Source organism: Leiobunum rupestre, chromosome 5 (genome assembly GCF_980474605.1).
Source record: "Leiobunum rupestre chromosome 5, qqLeiRupe1.1.hap1, whole genome shotgun sequence".
NCBI lineage: Eukaryota > Metazoa > Arthropoda > Arachnida > Opiliones > Sclerosomatidae > Leiobunum > Leiobunum rupestre.
In genome coordinates, this window is record NC_143388.1 from 46,725,467 (window position 1) to 46,748,114 (window position 22,648).

At 34.4% G+C, this 22,648-nt stretch overlaps 1 protein-coding gene across 1 annotated transcript in view; it reads left to right on the forward strand.

The window, feature by feature from the left end:
* LOC149945173 (kin of IRRE-like protein 3) overlaps positions 1-22,648 on the forward strand; it is a 76,923-nt gene that overhangs the window by 22,216 nt on the left and 32,059 nt on the right. Inside the window, exons 2-3 of the mRNA XM_090176408.1 lie at positions 16,637-16,984; positions 18,768-18,878. Of these exons, the coding sequence (XP_090032534.1) occupies positions 16,637-16,984; positions 18,768-18,878 (459 nt within the window). The remainder of the gene's footprint in view (positions 1-16,636; positions 16,985-18,767; positions 18,879-22,648) is intronic.

A 22,648-nucleotide genomic window follows, 5' to 3' on the forward strand; every position in this document is an offset into this window, starting at 1 on the left:
GATATTTTTGAGTATATTTAAACATGATCTTTCAAATAGACCCAAGTTTTACCGAACCTGGACTTTTCCTTTAAGCGCTCATCTTGCTAAAAGCGTTTTACAAAGGGTTATTGTTGAAGAAAAAGAGCAATGAAGATATTTTTTATGAACGAAATATTATCTTTCCGTTATCTCCTTTAGAGATAAGATTTCGACCGTATATAAAACCGCCTGTCATTTGACTAAGGTGTGTTATAGAGCTTCTGCAGTTCTTGCAGTAATGTCGCTACTACTAATCTAGTAATATTCGTTAATTGTATATTACTTGTAAATATTCTTTTAATGCCTTTATTAATAAATTACTAGTTAGTTATAAAAACCGTTGTTCAGTTTTGTTCACTCCTAAACCCTCAAGCAGCTATGCCCTGCGTGCGCGTTGTAAATTTCAACAGTTATGAAACCTTAAATTTCTAGTTTTTAGGACATCTGGTTTTAGATATTTTATTCTTTATTTTCAGTTTTGATTTAACACATTAATAATTCCCCGAGAACAATAATTTATTTAGAAATGAACGGAAAATTTCTTATCCGAACGACGACCCCTACAATGATATTTCAACCATTAATCTTCGTATACTTCACAACATGAAGGTTAAATGCAATTATCTTAATAATTCAAACTTATGTACATCATACACTTACAAGGAGACGACCCGAGGTGTTACACACCGATTTCGTTCAAACTCGGGGGATTGGTAGACCTTCATGTAACTTGAAAAATCGTAAAGGGAATTTATTCAATGGGCAACGGTTTTACTATGGCAACGAAAAATGTTTTTGACAACATAAAATGGAAATTTTCCCATTGAAAAAAATTGGGATTTGGACCAATTCCAAGGGTCCCTTTCCCCCTTGTGAAAGATTTTAAAAAATTGAAAAGTTTTAAAATACCAAAATTATAAAAAAAAAATTTTAAATTGACGAAAAAACAAAATGGTTGAAAATGAACCGATATGGCTTAAATAGGAAAAATTTCAATTATATGTTGTCAGAAACATTTTTCGTTGCCATGGCAAAACCGTTACCCATTGAATAAATTCCCTTTAGGATTTTTTAGTTACATGAAGGTCTACCAATCCCCCGAGTTTGAACGAAATCGGTGTGTAACACCTCGGGTCGTCTCCTTGTTAATGTGGGTAGGTATTTGCCATTTGATTTAAAATGTATTTACTAGAATGTAATGATTCTAAACATAATTATAAATGGGCAGAATGAAATTTATTTAAAAACCAGTTAGAATGGATGCTCAATGAAATATTTAAGATTTTAAAGGTCAAAATACAATAAAAATCTGTATAATAATATCACGATTTTAAAATATTTCATGATAAAAATAACGCGAAATAAACCCTTTAAAGGGTCAACATCATAATTATTTAATTTCCTCTATACTTATTAGGCCCGTCTAGAACTTGTAAAAAAGGGATTGCCTAAAAAATCCGTTTGAAATACAATTGTTTTTTTAAATTGCATTTTCGAAATGCAGTTCCACCACCTACCGCTACTTGATAGAAAATCGAACACGCCATTCCTTCGAGCACATGCTAGATCGCGTTATTTCTCGTCTTCTCGCTGCATATTCTAATTCTAGACGAAAACGCTCAACATCTCGGGGGATCGGGAAAAAATGGGTTGAAAAAGTTTGTTCGATTTTTTTAACGTTTGATAACTTTTCTCATTTATTCAAATTATGTTTAAATTTTTTCTTTCGTTTCGCATATAAAGAAAAATAGTCGATTTTTAATGACAATTATTTATGAAACTCGCGGAATTGATGTGTACTTATAGTTTTATGATGGATAAATTGTTTATTCTTATTTTATAGAATCGGATTTTGGGCGCATTTCTAAATCAGCATTGTGGTCCTTTTATTGCCGTTAACATCGACTATGCACTTTTAGATTTTATGGATGGCAATAAAAAAATCGTCTTTGTTTTCAACGCCAAAGCGGTTTAGTTATAGACGCGACTTTTTATTGTGGCAGAACGGGACATGACGCTATATTAAATTCTCTCGAGCTATAATTGACACGGCTACAACTTAAGCTATGTTATTGTTACTTATAGAGCAAACGTTGTTGATGTTTATAGTAAAAGGGCTAATTTTGGTGCTGGTCCTACGGCGTGGACTTAGGTGGAACTCTGTGCACACAGAAAAAACGTTTAGAATCTAAACGTTTACGCAAACGCCAGGCTGTAACGCCTTCATAAACACGCATAAGTCGTATAAGTATGGCAAATCAACGTGTTTTCTCGCAAAACGTTTAGGCGGAAAACGCGTTTACTCGTCAAGCGTTTAGGCGGTACACGCGTTTACTTGCCAAGCGTTTAGGCGGTACACTCGTTTACTTGCCAAGCGTTTAGGCGGTACACGCGTTTACTCGCCAAGAGTTTAGCCGGTAAACGCGTTTACTCGCCAAGCGTTTAGGCGGTACACGCGTTTACTTTCCAAGCGTTTAGGCGGTACACGCGTTTACTCGCCAAGCGTTTAGGCGGTACACGTGTTTACTTTCCAAGCGTTTCGGCGGTACACGCGTTTACTTGCCAAGCGTTTAGGCGGTAAACGCGTTTACTTGTCAAGCGTTTAGGCGGTACACGCGTTTACTCGCCAAGCGTTTAGGCGGTACACGCGTTTACTCGCCAAGCGTTTAGGCGGTAAAAGCGTTTATCCGTCAAGCATTTAGGTGGAAAACGCGTTTACTCGCCAAGCGTTTAGGGGGTAAATGCGCTTAACCGTCTAACGTTTATTCGGTTAACGAAATAATGCCTTAAACATTGCGCCGATAAAAAACTAAATGTTTTCATTATATTATTAAAACTCTTTAATTTATTTCGTTAAATTAAAGATACCTACCAGTACAAGTATTCACGTACGCAATTATTCATTTACGAAATTATTCATTTAGGCAATTACGAATTTACTCATTTATTCGTATATTCGTTTATTCTTTTTTTCGTTTAATTTTTCATTTATTATTTTAAACTTCTATAAATAATCCTATGGAAATAATTATATACTTTTGGCTATGTTGCTCCAATTTAGTTATATAAATAAAGAAATGCATTCGCTTTCGTCCATATTCTCACTCATTTGGCTAAGTAGAGCAACAAATTTTGCTTTGGGGAAATTGGAATCCGTGGCAGGATCTACATGTAGTTCAAAGAATGTCCACCTGAAACGCTGGCGGCAATCGTCGAGTTATGATCTGTAGCATCAAAGTGTTGCTTGCAGTTTTCCTCAGTACAATTTTTGTTGCCCTTTATTTGACCCCTGAGGGTAAGGCCTTTGACATCTTACTCATTCTGTTGGTTTTGAAGGCGAGGGAGTAAAGTCAGCCCATTACAGAGGCACTTGAATTAGGAAATTGATATTTTCAATATGGAACAAATTTTAACATTAAACTTTTAGCTAAGGGAGTCTTTGACGTTGGAAGTAATATTTTACGCTTTTCAGTTTCCATTTTCGTTAAATGTAAAGATTGCTTTTCAAATAGTTGGCGTTGTATACACGCGGCTAAGTTTAAAAGTATTCGAAAACTAGATCATTTAAATCAAATATTCGTAGTCTTTTGATGGATAAAATTCAAGTGAAAGAAAAGAGTTGACTCGACTACGATGGGGCACTGACAATGGCCCCTTAGCTCATGACGTAACGCCTACGTAAATTGCGCTTTTTATCTTTTTCAATCGAGAACAGCGTCTAAAAGAATGTTTACTGGCCTTGTATGGCTCTAATCTAAAAACCGTTGTACGGGCCAAAGAATCTTTGCATGGAGGCCCAAAATTATAAGACCGCGTACATGGCCAAATTATACCAAACCCTTTTGAACAGAAAAAGTGGATCTGTCTGTGATATAGTTTTGCAATAGGTACTAGCGTTTGAGTAAGTTTAACTGCCAGTGGTTTCATTTCATGTTTCAGTAAATTAATTCATTTCTAAAGTATGAGAAAAAAGCACCAAAAGTTATACGTTCATTTGTGATTATGCTAGGTGATTCTTATTCCCAGACATCTCATTTTATCATTGTCTTACCATGGTCAAACACATTTTCAATTTATTTAATACTAAAAAGTACTCATACTTCAAGCTTTTATTTATTTATTTAAACCGTACCAGAGCTTTCGAACGAAATGACTTTGTTTCCAATATAAATGATAATCAGAAAGAAAAATATATCCACAAATTGCAACACCCATTTCTTTTGTTTTAAATTAAATATCCCATTCAGTGGCGTAGCCAGGGGGGCATAGGGGAAACATGCCCCCCGAAACGTATGGTCGTACGTACAAATATTTTTATTTTTTTTCAAAGGGGGTCCCCCCCCCGAAACAAAATCCTGGCTTCGCCACTGATCCCCTTTATCTTAAAACCAATTATCTAAAATTGAATTTTATGTAATTGATAATAAAATACACTGCTTTTCTAAAAATTCGTTTGTTCCAATTTGACCAGAAGTAAATGAACCGAAGTTATCAGACTGCTACACTCCCCATGTTGGAGGCGTTTTCCTTATGAAGTTACATTTTGACCTCGAATTTATAATTTTGCGTACTCCTAGGCCGAAAGAAAAACAGTTTTTGTTTTTAGGGACCCATTTTTATACCTAAAAAGAGCTTCACCCACAATTCGCGAGTCCCAATTATCGCGTCAAAATACGGGGATGGAAAGTAGCTTTTATTTGACTCGATTTTCTCATCATTTTCAGAAGGAAAACGCCTACCGATTCTGAGCTCTATATCGATATATTCAGTTCATCTACCACAGATATGACTTATCACTTAATACAATATAGTTCTGCTGATTCCAATTCTATACCATGCATTAGTTGTGATTTAAGATTTGGCCGTTAACAGGTAATTTCTATCCGAAAATTTAAGCTTTGCTTAATTTATCTGTTCTTTTTGATTGTTCAGTGAATGTTTTATTACAATTACAATTAAATTTAACAACTGGTTTATAATTACCTTACATAAATTTTAACAGACTCTCGGTTATTTTATTAGTGCTGTTGCTAAGTCCTTTTGGCAGTAATAGCAATTTTATCTAAGGTCACAATGTTTTGGGGTTTTAATCGCGAGTAAATGATAAAATTTTAAACGTGATTTAATCTTTTAATTAGGTTAACGATTGATAAAAATAGATATCGAATATAATATGATTTATTGGCACTAATTGAAAAAAATTAATATTGAAAATGAGCTTTGAAATTCATTGTTGTTTGATTTAAAAAAGAATTTGATGGTGGTTTCTTCAGAAGGTTTCTTCTTCACTCCATCGTCCACTCCACTGTGAATGATTTAAAGGGGAAGCTTAGAAGTACGTGCAACTGCCAGCAGATGGCTCTCTTCGATAAATAGCTCTTTCCGTCTTCTTCAACCTTTTTATACTAACATTGATGTCCCTTAATCAACGGCCGCAGTTCGGCGCCGCAATAGAGATCGATACGCGGCTGAAACTGCGCCTTCACATCTCTTTTTTCTACAGAATCTTCGCTTTACAAAATCAATAGTAAAAATTTGAGGAAGGAGATAAATTTAGTAATATTTTGAATCCGAACTATGACTTGAAACTGCAATCAACGAATTAAAGGTTATATCGGGTGGCTATGACCTAGGAGCAACAAACACAAGGATAACGCAGCTAGCCTTTAAACACGCTAACGAAGGGTTGTGTACGAATTTCATTGGACGAGCTTCACGAGCCTTTACACTGAACGTTTTACGGGCGGGGGGGGGAAGACAATTTCAGAATTGTCCCCTTCCGACGGCAGCAGGCGCTAAAGCGTCTAGCCAATGAAAAATGTACACAAGAAAATCCACGACTTTTGACGGGTTGCGTTCTCCTTGTGTGGGGTGTTGTGTTTGTTGCTCCTAGCTATAACGCGCTAATGAAAGGCAATGAGATATAATTAAATTGGTTTTAGATGGAGAGGGTCCAAACGATGTATTTCTGATTTTACGGCTCAAATTTTTCGTATGTAATTAACATAGTAGCAAGCCAGAAACCAATATTTTTCCGAAGAAGTATTTAAATAAACGTTTTATGCTCTGTTGGTTATTTCGCTTCCTTAAAAGCGAAACCTGGTAGGTCGACTTAAGTTGTTTTTGGCGTTTATCAAAAGATCATTTTAACTTTCATAAATAGTAAAATATATCAAACAGATTCCATATACTTTCAAAGAAATCGATTTTGATCATTTTTAAAAGCAACCCATATACATGTAGTAATACTTTGTTTGAATCTTGAATGATCTTTTAAATTTATTTCTATTGAGTAACCTGATTTTGTTAAATATACAAACAAAACAACAGTTTTTTTTGGAAATTTATTTTATATAAATTTTTTTAAACAAATTATATAAACTATAGCTGCACGATTATGGAATGACAAGAACACCCAACCTATGGGATTTAAGGAAGATATAAAAATGCTGATCAAACGAATATAAACTGGTCTGCTATTGTATTGTCTGGCTAAATCTTTCATTTTGACATATTAATGCGAATGTTAGAATTCAAAGACCAGCTGAACAATAAAATTGTTTCATGAATATCGAACGGACATGAAATAGTGGTAAAGAAAAATAAATTGAACAGCTCACATATATAAATAGTTGGTTATGTTGCCCTACATTTTTATGGGATCCTTCTTTTCAAAATAAAATGAAATGTCTGTTTAACGCGGACGAATTCCAACAAGGCCACGTTCCTTCACCTGACCGATTAAATAGGACAATGACGCGGCTCGTCTTGGACCGTTTCTAGATCCTTTCCCTATATAATGGCTGAAAGGATAATATGAAACGCAAGGGAATAAATGCGTTCGAGCGGATCGTGCATCGAATCTCCCAAATGTCATTTATCTTTCATTTCTCGATTTCTCTCTAACTCGCGTGTTGCACCATCTCCCTTAATGTGCTCATTGAGTCTGAAAGAAATCCATTTTTGTTATCTCTGGTTCTTTTGGCAGTTTCATAAATGAGTTTCTATCTTCTTAAGTTTGTAAAACTTGCATTCGAAGTATTCCAAATGGACTGCTTTTAAACTCCACTCTTTTGTGTTTAGGATTTGCTTTTAGAAAAGTTACTGGTAAAACGATTAGCTGAATAGTGTTCCTAAACTCTTTTTATGTTTCTGTAGGATATTTAAGTGAATATTTATATACTAGCTGATATTCCTGATAGGTTATTAAGTCAGATACTTCTATTTGATTTCAAGAACGTTTTTAAAAGGGCACAGCAATTACATTTAATTATATACGAATTAAGAGCTGTTATAAATAATCGATGTTCTAACTACAAGATGCGATTATCCATTCATTTATATATAAAGTTCGCGCAAGAACGGTAGCTCTTAATATATTTGGTCTTTCATAATTACCACCATCGTTGACTGAAATATACCACCTCGCGCATCAGCTGCATTCCATATCGTTATTGCCAATGCTTCTTAAATATTTTAAGCGGTGAATGCAGACGGCCTGCTGCGATTTTAATGGTTTAGCGCAGGTTATTAGAGGCCTGGGCGCAGCAGATTGTATCTATTAATCTAAATTAGTGTGAATTTCTTTATTGTTGCGGCAGGTTGCGAAGGACGCTAGGAATTTTCAATATTCCACATTACGAGACTCAATTATATCAAAGTTCATAACAACCACCTATTGAATGTATTGCAAAGCTGATTAAGCACGCGAAAAGGTAGTCCTTAATAAAAGGGGTAAAAAAAAGCTAAACCCCAAACAAATTAATATTAATTACAAAAATTGCCAATTACTTGTACCAATTAAGAAGTCTTCGATAATTAAATAAAGACGCGAAACTCGGACCAATTAGATCTTCGAGTCAGAACCAATTAAATATTAAATAAAATGGCCCAAATTCCAAATGATAGAACACTTACGTCCTATTTTGGGCTCATCATTCTAGAATGCGACTTAACCGAAAAAAGAAGCGAATCCTTTTCTTTAAAATTTAAAAACTCGTTGCGTAGCAACGGAAATCCAAATACAGGGGGATAGTATTTCTAATTGACTTACTTTTCGTATATTTTATTCTCCACCACTATCCCACCTTTTAAACTTTTTCTCAACAATATGCCGGTAAGCGAATATTAATATTACGACTATTAACATAATTAACTTCGTCGATTAGACTAGTTTATATTTCGTATCTGTCACTTTTATGTTTATTAGGAAGTGAATATATTTGGTCACAATCAAGGATATATATATATTAAACACAAAGTAAGTCTCTGTAGCTCTGATTTAAATTTAATCAGGCGCTATTAACGATTGAATCATGTGTCACATAATTGCTCATAAGCATGCTTCTGAATAACATTTCCAAAGAAAAAATTCAATGAGACATTGTTTTGCACGAAACATACAACAAGTAAACCCAAAAATGGATAAAAACATTTAAAAGGTTGCCATGGAAACGAAATCAGGTGCTCGGGACGCCAGAGCTTAACTTAAGATTGTTAAAGTAAGAAATGCGCGAGGAATTCTGCGCGTTTTCAAAATCTGCTTCACTAACTTCCGTTTCCCTTGTGAGTAATTCTACGACAGATCAACCAAAATAAATTAAATTTTGAACCCCACCTTTTCCGAAAACCTTTATATTTGGTGCAGGGTTTTTTTTTTGGGGTCAGTAAAAAAGATTTTGAAACTTTTACGACTATTGGTTAATCCGTTTTTTAGATACAACATTGGTCATTTTCTCGAAAATGACCACCACATCTAAAATTATTATTTTCTTTTCTCTGCTCATAAATATCGTAAACACTCGTGAAAAGCTCATTTTATAGAGTTTCAGCAGCCGAAAGAGAATATGTAGTCAATGATTTCATACGTTAATAATTTACAAAATTTTAAAATTTTAAAATTTAAAATTTTGGAATTTTAAAATTTTAAATGTAGCTATTTTTTAAAAATTAAAATTCAGTTGTTTTCGAGTTTGTCACCCTCTAATGCATACGAATCACCTAAAATCTCAAAGTGTTATTTTTATTTCCCGAGATATTGATTTTTGAAATTTACCCCCGTACTTCAAAATGTGAACATAAATTGATAACATTTGATTTTTAAAAAATATTTTATTCGTTTTTCTTAGTTGGGAAGTGGTTTGACACGACGGTTTACTTAGGCAAGATATGCATAATTTTTAATTTATATAACATTTTATAAGATAATCAGTACCGTTGTAGGTAGGGGGTAGATTTTGAATAGCACATTTTCCCTTGGAACCCAACAAAAATCATTCCTTCTAGGCCAATGGTAGTTATCTGATAAACCAGATGGACGCATAAACTTGATGAAAAAGTCCGCGAACTCTACTGACTCATCTTCAATAACTCCAATGTACAGTTGGTTTTTGTATAAACATGAAACAAAATCACCTATTTTCCCAGTAACAGTATTTTTCAAAAAATTAAAGAAAGTTCATCAATTAGATACATAATTCAGATCATGGCTAAATCTGTTACATTTGGACCAATGGGTAAATACGAGTAATCAGTTTTTAAGTTGTGAAAAACATTTTTGGTTTCCATGCACTGAGATAAATTTGTCTAGTTGAAACTACAGGAAATCCTGGCAACTGGAGTAGCCAGGATTGTACTGTATATTTGAAGTATTATCCTGTAAAATTGCGTTATCGATTACATCTGATAATTTTTACAGGACAACCTCTTGTAATTTCCAATAAAACAAAATTGTAATTTTAGCACTAAAAGCTGTTTTTTTAACCAAATATAAAGCTGTAAATTCTACAGGACGGTGATATTATATTTCACCGAAAACATCTGGTGGTTTTTATAGGAAAATATCTTGTAATTTCCACTAAACTGAAATTGCAATTTAAGCACCAAAAGCTGTTTCTTTAACCAAATATAAAGCTGCAAATTCTACAGGACGGTGTTAGTATATTTCACGGCATTACGATTTTTTGAACCCCAACAGATGGCGGTAATATGGGGAAAATAAGAAGCGGGATTTTTACAAATTAATATTTTGTTTCACCGTAAGCCTTAAAATATCATGTAATTATGAAAATATAACCAAGTACTTTATCATTTAAAACATTTTTAATTGTGAAAATATCACACAATACTTTATCAATTAACATATTTGATTTTGACAATATTAAACAAGTGAATAGAGTAAGTATTATCACAATATAACACAGCGCATGCTTGTGCAAAATTGTAACTAGGAAATGCTTACTTCAAATACGCTGAGGTTCGTCTAAATTCAAGGTAACTGGTTTATTTGCATTGTTATTAGGAATCTTCTTCAAAATTGTCGGTTCCCATTTCCGTCGAAGTTTTTCATTTTAAGGAAGTTTGCTTTTTAGTCGACAAGCAATTTTTGATCAAATGAAATAAGCACACTCACTTGTCACTGACAGGACACTGGACTTTCTCCAATAAATTTCGCAAATGTCCCATATCTTTTCAAAATCTTAAGGGAGTCATTGGACATTTGTACGATAACTTTTCGATAAACTGGGAACCTTTTTTTTCTATAAACCAAAAATATTAAACAATTATTTACTAAAATAATGAGGAAGTACCGAGTTGATAGTTTTGTCAGTCTATGCTCTCTGTGAGTCTGTGCTAAAGAGAGAGGGATGGCGGCCCGGGGAGGCTTTATTGGAGGGTGGGAATAAAAAAACTCGAGTTTAACAGAACTCTTACTTGACTCCTATCTTTATGCCTATAATTGTTAATAATTTTATTTTGTAAAACAAAAAGGTTCCCAGTTTATCGAAAAGGTTATCAGACAAATGTTCAATGACCCCCTAAGATTTTGAATAGTTATCAGACTAGTCCAATGCTTTTGCCCTGTGTTTATTTCAAACCCTGCAGCCAAGTAAGGTCACTAGCTCTATGTTGCCGACTTAATGCTGGAAACCACGGAATCAGGAACTAAAATAAGGATTTTTTTGAACTGGCTTAAAAATGAAACTGATAACGGGTGAGCTGCTATATAAAATCTACAGTCTGTTGAATCCCGTTGTTTAACTTAGGACCGAAAGGTAATCTGATACTTTTTCTGATATTTTTCGGTATTCTTGAAAACTAGGGCTACGCCCTCTTTTAGCGGCAGTCGCAAATAGTAAAAGGTGGCATTTAAGCAGACGTTACTGACAATACAAGTTTTAAAACCAATGCGGAAATTTATGGAAATATATTTTTTCCCTTTGAAGTTACTTTCTTTAGTATTACATTACATCACAGAACAGTAAAGACTTTCAGAATTAAGTATTTTCGACTCTAGCAGAAGCTACACACGTAAGAAGTGGCGAAAAAACGAATATTCGTGATTCCGACACGTGCTTGTAACACTATAATAACATAAAGTATGAAGTCGCTTTTTTATTCACTATCGAAACGAGTCTAGGTTGTGCAGCGATGCTCAAGTCTTAGCGTCTGCTAAGAGGGTAAACTGTGTATCAATCGTCTGCTAGGACTTTTGCTCTCGTAGCATCATAGACAGTATATATCCCTAAGGGGACGAGAAATCGCCTACCTTCCACTGCATTAACGTCGCTGTTTCTCTCACTGACGCTCTGTTATTGAAAGAGGGGGGGAAACACGTAAGCTTCTAAGCACTTCAAATGACCTTGAAAGTTCCCGTTTTTAAAGTACGGCCGTCTTTATTCGGTTGGGGCCCTAGCATCGACACGAACTCTTGCAGCTGGCCGCAAAGCGACTGTGGTGGGGGTCTAAAAATCAGAGCGTATTCTCGTCCCCTTAGGGATATATACTGTCTATGGTAGCATTAACTGCATAACCTATTTGTACCCACTCGATGCTTCTGACGACCGTCGAAATGAGGCACAGAGGTAGTTTTTAGGTATAGCGAAAAGAGATACGCAACTCTATGGTTTGGATGAGTGGTTAGCACTTACACCTCGCAGCCGGGTTCGATCCCAGCTTGTGGCACTGGGTGAAAATCCGGAACCAAAGTGCACTCCTACTGCGTAGAGTTTGCTAGTTCTCTCCCCACTGGTTTAAGGGGTTTTCCACCGAGATCTTCGGTTTCCCCTTTCCATAAAAACTTGCCGAGGTTAACGGTATAGTAGTAAGTGTAGGAAGCTGACGGTTAGCTCGCGTGGCTTGAAGGGCCTGTCACCACCCTCCTACGCAATATAACCCGACCACTGGTCAAAAGGCCTTATAAGTCGCTAGATGACTTAGGCCTGTAGTGATGCCTATAGGGAATTAGCTTAGCTGATTATTAACTCCTTCAAAACCCGTGCTACGATTACGGGAGTCAAAGCTATATCGCCACTGCACTTAATAAATTAATGCTTGTTTTTTAGTCTTCCAACCTGTGAAACTGAATTAATGTAATTTACTGGAATATATGTAAAATCGAGAGCACTGTTTTGGGGAAATGAACACTCTGGTAATTTTTTCAGTTTCTAAGATACAATAAAAACCGGTATTAATTTCAGTTTCACAACCTGTAAAATAATCTTACTGGAATTCACTGCAATATTTACTGAAGCTTCCGGTGTTTCGAATAAACGGGTGGACCTGTGAATGTTACAGGTTCCATATACAAACCTAAAACCCGTAATAAATACAGTTTGAAAACCTGCTAAACAATCTTATTGTAATGCACTGCAATATATACTGAAGCTTCCAGTGTTTTGAATAAACGTTCGCACCTGTGATTTTTACAGGTTCGATTTACATGACTCAAACCCGTAATAAATACAGTTTGACAACCTGTAAAGCAATCTTACTGGAATTTCCTGCAATATGTACCGAAGAAACCAGTGTTTCGTAAAAACATCTAACTCCTGCTATTCTTTCATGTTAACACTACAGAAAAACTGTACATTTTACAGCACTTTCCTGGATAAATAGTTTACAAGACGTTTCTGTATTATTTTCCAGTTAAAACTACGAATTTTTCTCTCAGTGTGGCAAAACTAAAGCCCATTCTTGTCCACCCTTTTAGGGATTTTCAAGTTATATGAAGGTCTACTTACCACCCGAGTTTGAACAAAATTGGAGATAAACACCCCGGGTAGTCTCCTTGTTAGTTGGAAGTGACCTAATTTTCGTCATATCCCGTGAACACAAGGTTTTATTAAAGAAAATGCTTTTATGGCATACTTATGGGTAATTTATGTTACGTATGATTGAACGTGATGATCACCGCTCTGAACTGTTCTATAACCAAAGTGGTTTTAACAACCAATTAACAATTAGTTGTCAGTAACAATCGTTTCACATAAAAGTCTATGTACCTAAAAATGACGAATAATTTTAATTTATTATCTCTCTATGAATTATACTATACCTCTGAAAATTTAAAAGGCACACATTTTATGTGTATATTGTTAATCCATGGAAGTACTTAATTTTAGTCAAAAAAGTTGGTTTTGGAAATAGCTTTACTCAATTGGGAAAAACATATTCTTGGAAGAGAACGAAAATATGCCTTGTACTTTATCAATTCGCGGTGAAAATTAAATATTAGATTTAATTTGAGACTATGAGCAACAGAAAAAAATATCTTAACATAGTAATTCTCCCTTGGTTTAAATAAATAAATATTTTCTTGGTATTGACAAACCTGAAAAGGAAAACATTAATTTTCTATAAAAGCTATCAATCGAGGCACGCGATTTTGTAAAACTTTGGGGCGTTTAAAACTTAACCTTACAGGGAAATTTAAATAATGCACTCTTATGTCACGCACATTCTAGGATTTCTTGTTATTTATTTATTAACATGAATATATGCTTTACTTTACTCTGGTATGAATGTTTTACTTACTGTGCCGGGTATAGCAAAAGTCCCAACCAATAGTGGCCTCAAAAACCATTTGGCAAAATTTATATTTCATGAATATCGGTGAACTGAAATCACATCCTCTTGAACATTAATTTTAATGAAGAGTTCACTTATAATTAAGAGTAGACGTTTTCATTTAAATTGGCGATTTAAATAAAGGTTAAGTAATTTATCAAGAAATTTTTATACTGAAGTAGCAGTATCGTAAAAAATTTATGCCTTTTCTATTTTTAGAATGGAACAGATATCTATTATAATCATTTGATAATGTGCTTAGTTTTAAGTAATTAATTTTCTATTATGCGTTAAAAAATTGTATTTAAAATTAATGACGTACATGTAAGTGCTTAACTTAAAATCATCATATTTCATGTTTGCATATGCTACCATTTGTTCTAAACTTTTTTTAAGCAAACGGTTTTTGTTACAAGTACCAAACGGCTTCGCTAAATTTCCCCCGTCATGTTTTTGTAGAAATTTATTAATTTTCTTCTTCACAGTATTTTTATTTACAGTAAAAAATAAACAAAGCTTAGAAGGTAAATAAAATTGAAAATAAATTGAACGAAGACCACATGGCGGTTTTGTTCGTAGGATAACCAGCTTTTCATTTCATAGAAAAAGGTATACATTTAAAAAAATGAACGAGAAAATCGATATATTCACTGAGGCAACATCATTTTTATCGATTATTTAATACATGAAAGCTTACCGTATAGCGCCAACAGTCTCAAACGAAATTTTTTTTCAGGTTTCTTAAAATTACTAGTTTATATTTTGATAAATACTAAAATAATATTATTATTAAATGGTCTGAAATACGTATCTATAATAAATTATAATAATTTCCTGGTAAATGTTAGTTTCTCTGCACGCTTTGTCAAAATCTGTGTATCGCCTCAAATATTTTCTTGGATGAAACTAGCTGATGTATTTTATGTTTTGATAAAGTGAAAAAAAAATCAGAACATAATTATTAATGCATTTTAAGGGTTATTTTCATGGATATAATTCTTCTCGGAAAGCTCTCGTTACTGCTGAAAAAAACAAAAATCCGAAAGCGGAACGAAGAATGATATCACTTCCGGTGTGTGCTCTTTTTCCGATCATTTACAAAAATAAAGTAATTGCGATTGGTTTTCGAAGCCGGGCATGTCTTAAGCAAGACTTCCTTCACCCTTTCAAAGTTTCCCAATGATAAATTGACTTCTGCGCTCCTAACAAACAAAGGAGACTGTTTTCTGACGACATTTCAATCAATAAAATAGCAAAGAGCCATACTTACGACGGAACATTTGAGGAATAGGGATCGATCCGACGACGGGTGACTCGAGCCGCGAAAACGACAATAAAAGGCTACAAATGTGGAGTTGGAGTGAAGCATTGCGAGCGCAACAATCTCTTCATGCATTTCTTTTTTCTCATCTTTCTGGTCCATCGCGATGGCCACTTTTGCACCCAGAGGGCAGCACGTTGGTCGTATAAACGTTCCACGGACATTCCTCAAACTCAGGAAAAACAACGCCTTTTCTTGAGATATATTGTTCGGGTGTTGATTTATAGACTTCGTTCTTTGCTGCTTTTCTATTTCGCAAAAAAAGTATAAGGTATTGACGAAATAATGATTAACAGTCGCCAGCCAGATTTCCCGCACGGTACTGATGAGTTCCAAATAGAATGAAACCGGTCTACCGTTGGAATTTCTGGCTATTTTATTTAGTTTTATGTAGTTTATTACTCGAAGATCTATTTTATCCGAGATTTGCGTCTTTTTGTTGGCTCGAAGACCTATTGGTACGAGTTATTAGTAAGTTTTTTAATTGCTTCAAATTTGTTTAGGCTTTAGCTATATTATCCCTTTTAATTATGGACTAATCTACTTTTTCGCGTATTTTATCAAACTTCGCACAGTCCATAGGTGGTTTCTTCTAACTTAACTTTTCGGAAATAATGATTAGATTTCCAAAGCTGTTCCCTTTGGCGAGTATTGCTGAAGTAAATTTCAACCAAGCAAGCAGTTTTTTCAGTCGGTCGATAATTAATCAAAAATGGGGAAAGGGTATTTGCGAGTACATTTAAAATTGAATCTAGCAATAAGCTTTCTTCCTAGTTAACTCTACTTCAAAACTCAAACAATTAACATACACTTAAGTAAGCAGCACTGTGCGTTCAGTTGCCAAATATTGGAAAAGGTAACAAAATTATATTGGACAGCACCAAGATTGGAATATTTATAAATAAATACATTTATGGCAATAGGCTAGGTGACTTGAAAATTGAATCTAATTATTGTTCCACTATGTATCCCAAATGTGTCATTTAGAAATGTTTAATTTTAAACAGAACCTTCGGTGAAAAGCAGATATAGTTATTTATTCTTAGGAAAAATTACCATATTGATCCGATATGGCGTCGTCATGTTTGAATATCTCCCTGGCACGAGAGGGAGGAGGGGACCGTCCGTTTTAGGGTAATAATGGGCTACGGGAATAATTTGATTTTTTTTAGAGGGACGAGGCTTACTTTTGTAGCTTAAGTGAGATTGAGAACCATGCCAAATTTTACGTCAATGTGGTCATTTTCCTTCTGTTATTTAATACATTGTTAATGAAATCGAATCGGGAAAAATAATTTCGAAGTTTTCAGCCAAAGATCTATCGATATCAAGAAACTCTCTCTCTGTGGATTTAAACTAGATATATGTTATGAATTACGTTGATATAAAATTGTTTAAGTGGCACATTGATCACAGTTTTAAATATTTACTTCTATTATCTCTCAGTGTACGGAAGCGAACCTGACGTGGTGTTAGCGATCAGTGGCCGGAGCATAGGGTTACCTTGTAACCTGACGTCGCCGACGGTGGGTGACGAGATAGCTCTGGTTCTGTGGTACAAGGACGAGTCGACGACGCCCATCTACAGCCTGGACAGTCGCAGGTCCCCCTCGAAAGTGGCCAAGCACGTGGCGGGTGAGGAGTACACCTCGCGCGCCTACCTGGACACGGTCCAAGACCCTTCTAGCCTCCAGTTGTCACCCGTCTTGAAGGAGGACGAGGGAGAGTACAAGTGCCGCGCCGACTTCAAGAACGCCCGCACCAGGTACTCCTCCGTCATTCTCAGGGTCATTGGTAAGAATTATTTTTTGCTTTATTACTGCTGAACCACTTTACTGTCCAAATCAGATAATCCGCTTTTATCATTTTTTTCTACAATAAAAGATGATGTAAAATATAATTTAGTATATTTAAAAAATGATATTAACATTTGCGCTGTATAATTAATATTAAAGATAATAATTATCAGCTTGGCTAATACCCAAGGCACCATTCAAGGACCAAGTCATCTAGCGACTTTTATTGCCTTTTTAATTCAGGTGGCCAGATCAAATTGTGTTGGAAAGCCCTTCATGCCACCCTAGCCAACAGCTCCCTACACTTACTTTTACCGTTAACCTCTATAAGTTTTTAGTGAGGAGAACTTGCAAATTCTATGGATAATAAGTTGTTTTGATTTTTCAACCAGAGCCACAAGCTGGGACTAAACCAGCTCCTCTTGTTGCGAGGTGTAAGTGCTAACCACTCCGCCATCGCAATATTGGAGATTAATGGGAGCCAATACTCTGCACTTTTTTTCACACCTTGAAAATGTTAGTCAAGTGAGCGAAATCGAAATTCAACAAACTTTCCGTAGTGCACAAGCGTAAGACTAGCACCCTCGAAATACCAGCCAAAGCCTTTCTAGAGATAGCAGAAAAGTACTCAAAATTAGAGGCATTTATCTTATGACCGCTGTTGAATGTTCACATGAGCAAAAGTTGCTTTTAGAAAGATAATTTGCGAGACCAAAATAAAGAATTGTACAAAGAATGAACTTTAGGCTATCGCGTAACATCCTAGTAATATCTTTGACCAAAAGTGTTTTATAGCAACGGCTTCTTAAAAATAGTTAACATAAAATTCTTTTCCCGTAGCAACTCTGTAGAAAATAAGTTATTCTCAAGAGCCAATAGTGTTAAAGAGTTTTGTTTCGGGTCTGCATGTATGGGAATCTAAATAAGAAATTACGAAGATCCTGCTCTAACAATTCAACTCATCTGAATACCATTACCCTTTACACCGCGGCTAGAAAGTAAATGCGTTCTCGTGGCGTTGCTGCGAATTGGTGATTTATGCATTTCTAAATCTTTGTCGCACAATAATAATTATACTTATTAATGTTTGTAAACATTTAATTCGACCTTTTTAGCGAATATTCAGACTTTAATATTATGTCCAAGGAACCAATCGAAAAAAGTATTTATTGTGTTTAGCAAAAATCGATTTGTTTTATTTATTCTCAAACATGTATTTACTATTTGTTTATTATCCATTTAATCTTACCGTTGAATCTAAATATTTGGGCAACTTCTGCCAGATTATCATAATTAAATCACTACTTTGTCTTCGACATCAGTTGAATTTAACAAAAAGATCAAATAATTCTTTAAATCGAAAATATGTTGCAAATACATTCTACATGGTTATATAAACTGATATCACGTTATCCAATGAAAAGTTGACAATGATTTTCTTCTTCCAGGAATTGACGCTAAAATGATTCGTTTCTCCTCAAGGTGTTATTTAAATTTAATATAGATATAATTCATTACCAAATATTTTCGAAATTATTCTTTTAACCGTTTTAAAAGTCTAAACTAGCCACAATTTATTAAATATTATTGTATGGCGGGAGAGCTTAGTTTAGCTAAATGACCATTAATTAAAGAGTCAACTTAAGTATTAAATCAGTAATGATTGCGAGAAGTAATTAGATATGTAATTAATTAAAATAATTATGTAGGAAGAAGTTGATTATAATTTATTGTAAATTTTAATTGTTTCCACTAATTATATTCTTCCCTTTGTGTTGCAGTTCCTTCGAAGACGCCGGTAATTTCCGACGAAACGGGCGAAATCCTTCAGAGTTTAATTGGCCCTTACAACGAAGGAAACAGGCTCAAACTCGTCTGCGAGACGGAAGGAGGTAAGACAAGGAATATTGCCATAGAACGGATCACTTTCTTAATTATAAGGAAACATTCCATCTACAAGATCATTATTAAATCTGATTAAAATTGAATCACTGACATCGACTTTGTAGAAATTAAAAATGGATTAAAAGTAAATATAATTTTAATTAAGGTTCTTAAGACACTTTGAAAACGTTGAAAATGTTTACGTCGAGCATTTATCATTTATTATTGATAACCTGTTTCAAATATTGATTTCGGCTATTTTTCATGGTCCACCGTCATATACTTAATTAACATAAAATCCATAACTTAAAACTTTAGCTTTGAACTAGGAAAATGCTGTTCGCTCAGAAAAATTCTATAAAGAAAAACACTGAACATTATTAAAGATAAGTTTCTAAATTGTTTTAACAAAAGCATCACATTATACCAAGCATTCACTTTTAAATTGACACGTTACTCAGTGAGGGTGAGATGCTTTTCGTAATAATTTTTTTAAAGTCGTACTATTTTAAATTCAAATGGTTTATGAAAAATTTACTTGAGCAGAGAAACGTACACGTTTCAACCTTAACAATAAAGATAAATTTATACTTTTCTTTATACACTTCTGAACCAACCAAAGTAAAACACTCCACTCACAGAAGCGAAGCTCTTAAACGCGAGGCTTTAATAAATTAGTGATTTTTACATGTATGCAAAAATTAAGAAAAATTTCGTGTTCTCTTTTGAGAACTGACAGTTGATGTCAAAGCGTCAAAAGTCCGCTTTCGCGTCTCTGGTGTCTCTCGTGTCTCTCGTGGGACAACGTCATCGGGTGACCCAGCATCTGAGGCGAGCGATATGAAACTTTGCCAGGTATCGATTTTGACCCGAAAGCGTCGGCTCAACAAAATTTCCTCCAATGAAGCCGCATGTGGCATCTACTGCTGTGAGCTCACCACGGAAATTCACCGCGCGAGTTAAGAAGCGTTCATGCGATATATTAAATGAAAGACGATGAAAATACCCCTTTCGGTGATGTTTTTCAAATATATCGATACTATGAGTCTATTTTTCTAAATTTGTGGTGTTAACTTAAATTTTTAATAGTCACGTGTGTCTACGTCAGTTAAAGGGAGTATAACCCCTCTTATTTATTAGGGTGCTAGTAGGCCATATTTTGAAGCTCTCTGGCGGTCTTTTAACTCATCGTAGGAAAATGGGGAAAAAACAGGCATACTTCTCAACTCGCCCCTACAACTCCTTAAAATATTTGCATAACCCTTTTGAAAAACACCCTGTATATGCAAAATCATTAAAGCGAACTTCCTATTTAAATTAATTTAATCATTACCCTTTCATTTTTATTCCAGAGCAATTATTACTGAATAATCTAAAGCATATTTAAATTCCAAAAGTCTCCCTTCTATTACAAACAGCAGAGTAGACGACAGAATGCAGGTCATCTGACATTTTTTCGCACGTGTTTCGTATTTGGATATAAATATTTCGCGATTCTCTCGGTAGAAGCGCTGACGGGCGATGCAAATTGTGGAACCGGGGATTTTGTTTCGGTTTCGAGTCCAGTAATTGCTCGTCCAAGATCTAACAATAATTTAAATGTTTTTTTATTTGCTCGTGCTACGAAATGTTAAAACTTAAGTATTTAATTGAAACCTTATTTTTGAATACCAACCATAAGTCGTCTCTCCCATGGCAAAACGAAATATCCAACAAAATATAAAAATTGAGATATTCCACATTTTAAGTTTTCAGTCCAGCAAGAATTATACGAGGTTTGTGGTTTATCAAGTTAGGTCTGCCCTCTGTGTTTTTTTACGAGAAGCTCATTGGTGTTGATTATTTTGTTCTATCTATTGTTGTAAGGAAACGCCAATCTAAAATATATTTTGTAATGGGATGGAGTGATTTATTTTTACGGTATCCCCACGGCAAAACGAAACTTTTTTGGATGTATCGTTTTGCCAATGGATTTTTGAGAAAAAATCTATCGCTCCCAATTACAAAACGATACATCTTCCGTTTTTTTTAATATTTAGACAAGATGATTTAAAAAAAATAATTACTTAAGACATTTAAGTACTAAAAAAAGTTTCAACATCATTACAGGAATAGTTTTAAACACCTTTCGACGTTCAAAATGATTTCTAAAAGTATGAACTTTGTAATTTAATTTAAATTTAATTAACTAAAATACTTAAATAAATTTTAAATTGTCTAATATTTTACCTGAAGTAATTTTAAAAAACAATTTGTATGCACAATTTCAAATTTGATTTTAATTAAGATCCCAAAAGTAATTGTTTAGCTCCAATTTTTAATGTCAACAATTCAAATTTTTCTATTTCTAAACGATATTTACCAGAAATATCACTTTGCCTTGGGCTTTATACCTAAACATTTTTAATATTCCCGTAGCTAAACGATCTAAATACCAGATATATCGTTTTTCCGTCGGCTTTAAACCTTAACATGTTCTCGGATAAAGAGCTTTGTTTTTTGCTTTTTCTCTCTTTCGTACAATATTCTGGTTTTTCCGTTTAAATTAAAGAGACATTCCGGGCATTCAGCTTAACATTGGACTGTTTCGAAGGTCACAATTTTGTTGCGCTGATCGTTAAACACACAAAGAAATAGGATCTAGTTTGTTTCCGCCTACCCACGAGAGACTAAAGCACCAAAAATTGGTTGCTTAAGATGAGGGCGATACTGGGCACTTTGGTTGTGCCGCTCCATTAAATCCCAAATTATGGCCTCCTAAGACAAGTTTCCAAAATCAAAAAGAAACTGATCGTAGCTCAATTGTAAGTCTATATGTATAATAATCAAAAGAAAATTCCTTACTTTGTGAAAAAAGAATACTTAATTAAAAATATATATATATATAGTATATAATGGTCTATTTTAAAACTTTGCCATATATTTCTACAAATTTGGATTAACTCTCTAACCCGCTATGGGAACCAGTGGTCGAAACCGACCAAATCTACCAAAAATAGATTAAGATTGACTTGGTTATATATGTGACTGAAAAGGCAATTTTCAATATATCTAGTATTTCTCTACAATATCTTTGAGATCTTCAAAACCATGACAACTCTATATCCGTTAAAAAAAACAGAGATAGCAAATCTGTGATGTACGTAGAAATATCACAAATGTCCTTCGCGTGTCCATATGACCAATTTGTGCGTGCTGGGGATAACTTGGATTTGCTATACAGGGGTACTTTCAGAGTTTATTTTTATTGCCGCTCAATTTCGTATAATCAGCTAGGCTAATACCCACCTTAGGCCTAAGTCAACAAGCGATTTTTAAAGGACGTTTGCTTATACTATATCAATAAACATTATGTTCGTTGATAAAATTCATTGTTCACTGGAACAAAAGGTGATTGGGACCGTTGTTAAAGCACTAGGTTGTTGAGAAGGTGCTGGTTTTGGTAAAAATGCTTATCAAGTTAAGGTGAGGATTGGGACGCTGGGTTATTGAGTTATTGTACATTGTGGTTGATAAAGCGTAGTCATGGATTATTCATTGAGTTAAAATTACTCTTTGGTTGTTAATGCTTAGGCGATAGTAATGTTTAACGACAGGGTGATTGAGATATTGTATTAAATACACCGAAGGGCTAAAAATGCTCATTTAAAAAATCATCTTAGGTTATTACAGTGCGCTTATTAAGTTAATGTACAAAATGATTGACAACTGGTTGGAATTTAAAATTACTTTACAAATGTCGTTTAATAAATCGGGGGGGGGGGTTGAAATAAAATGT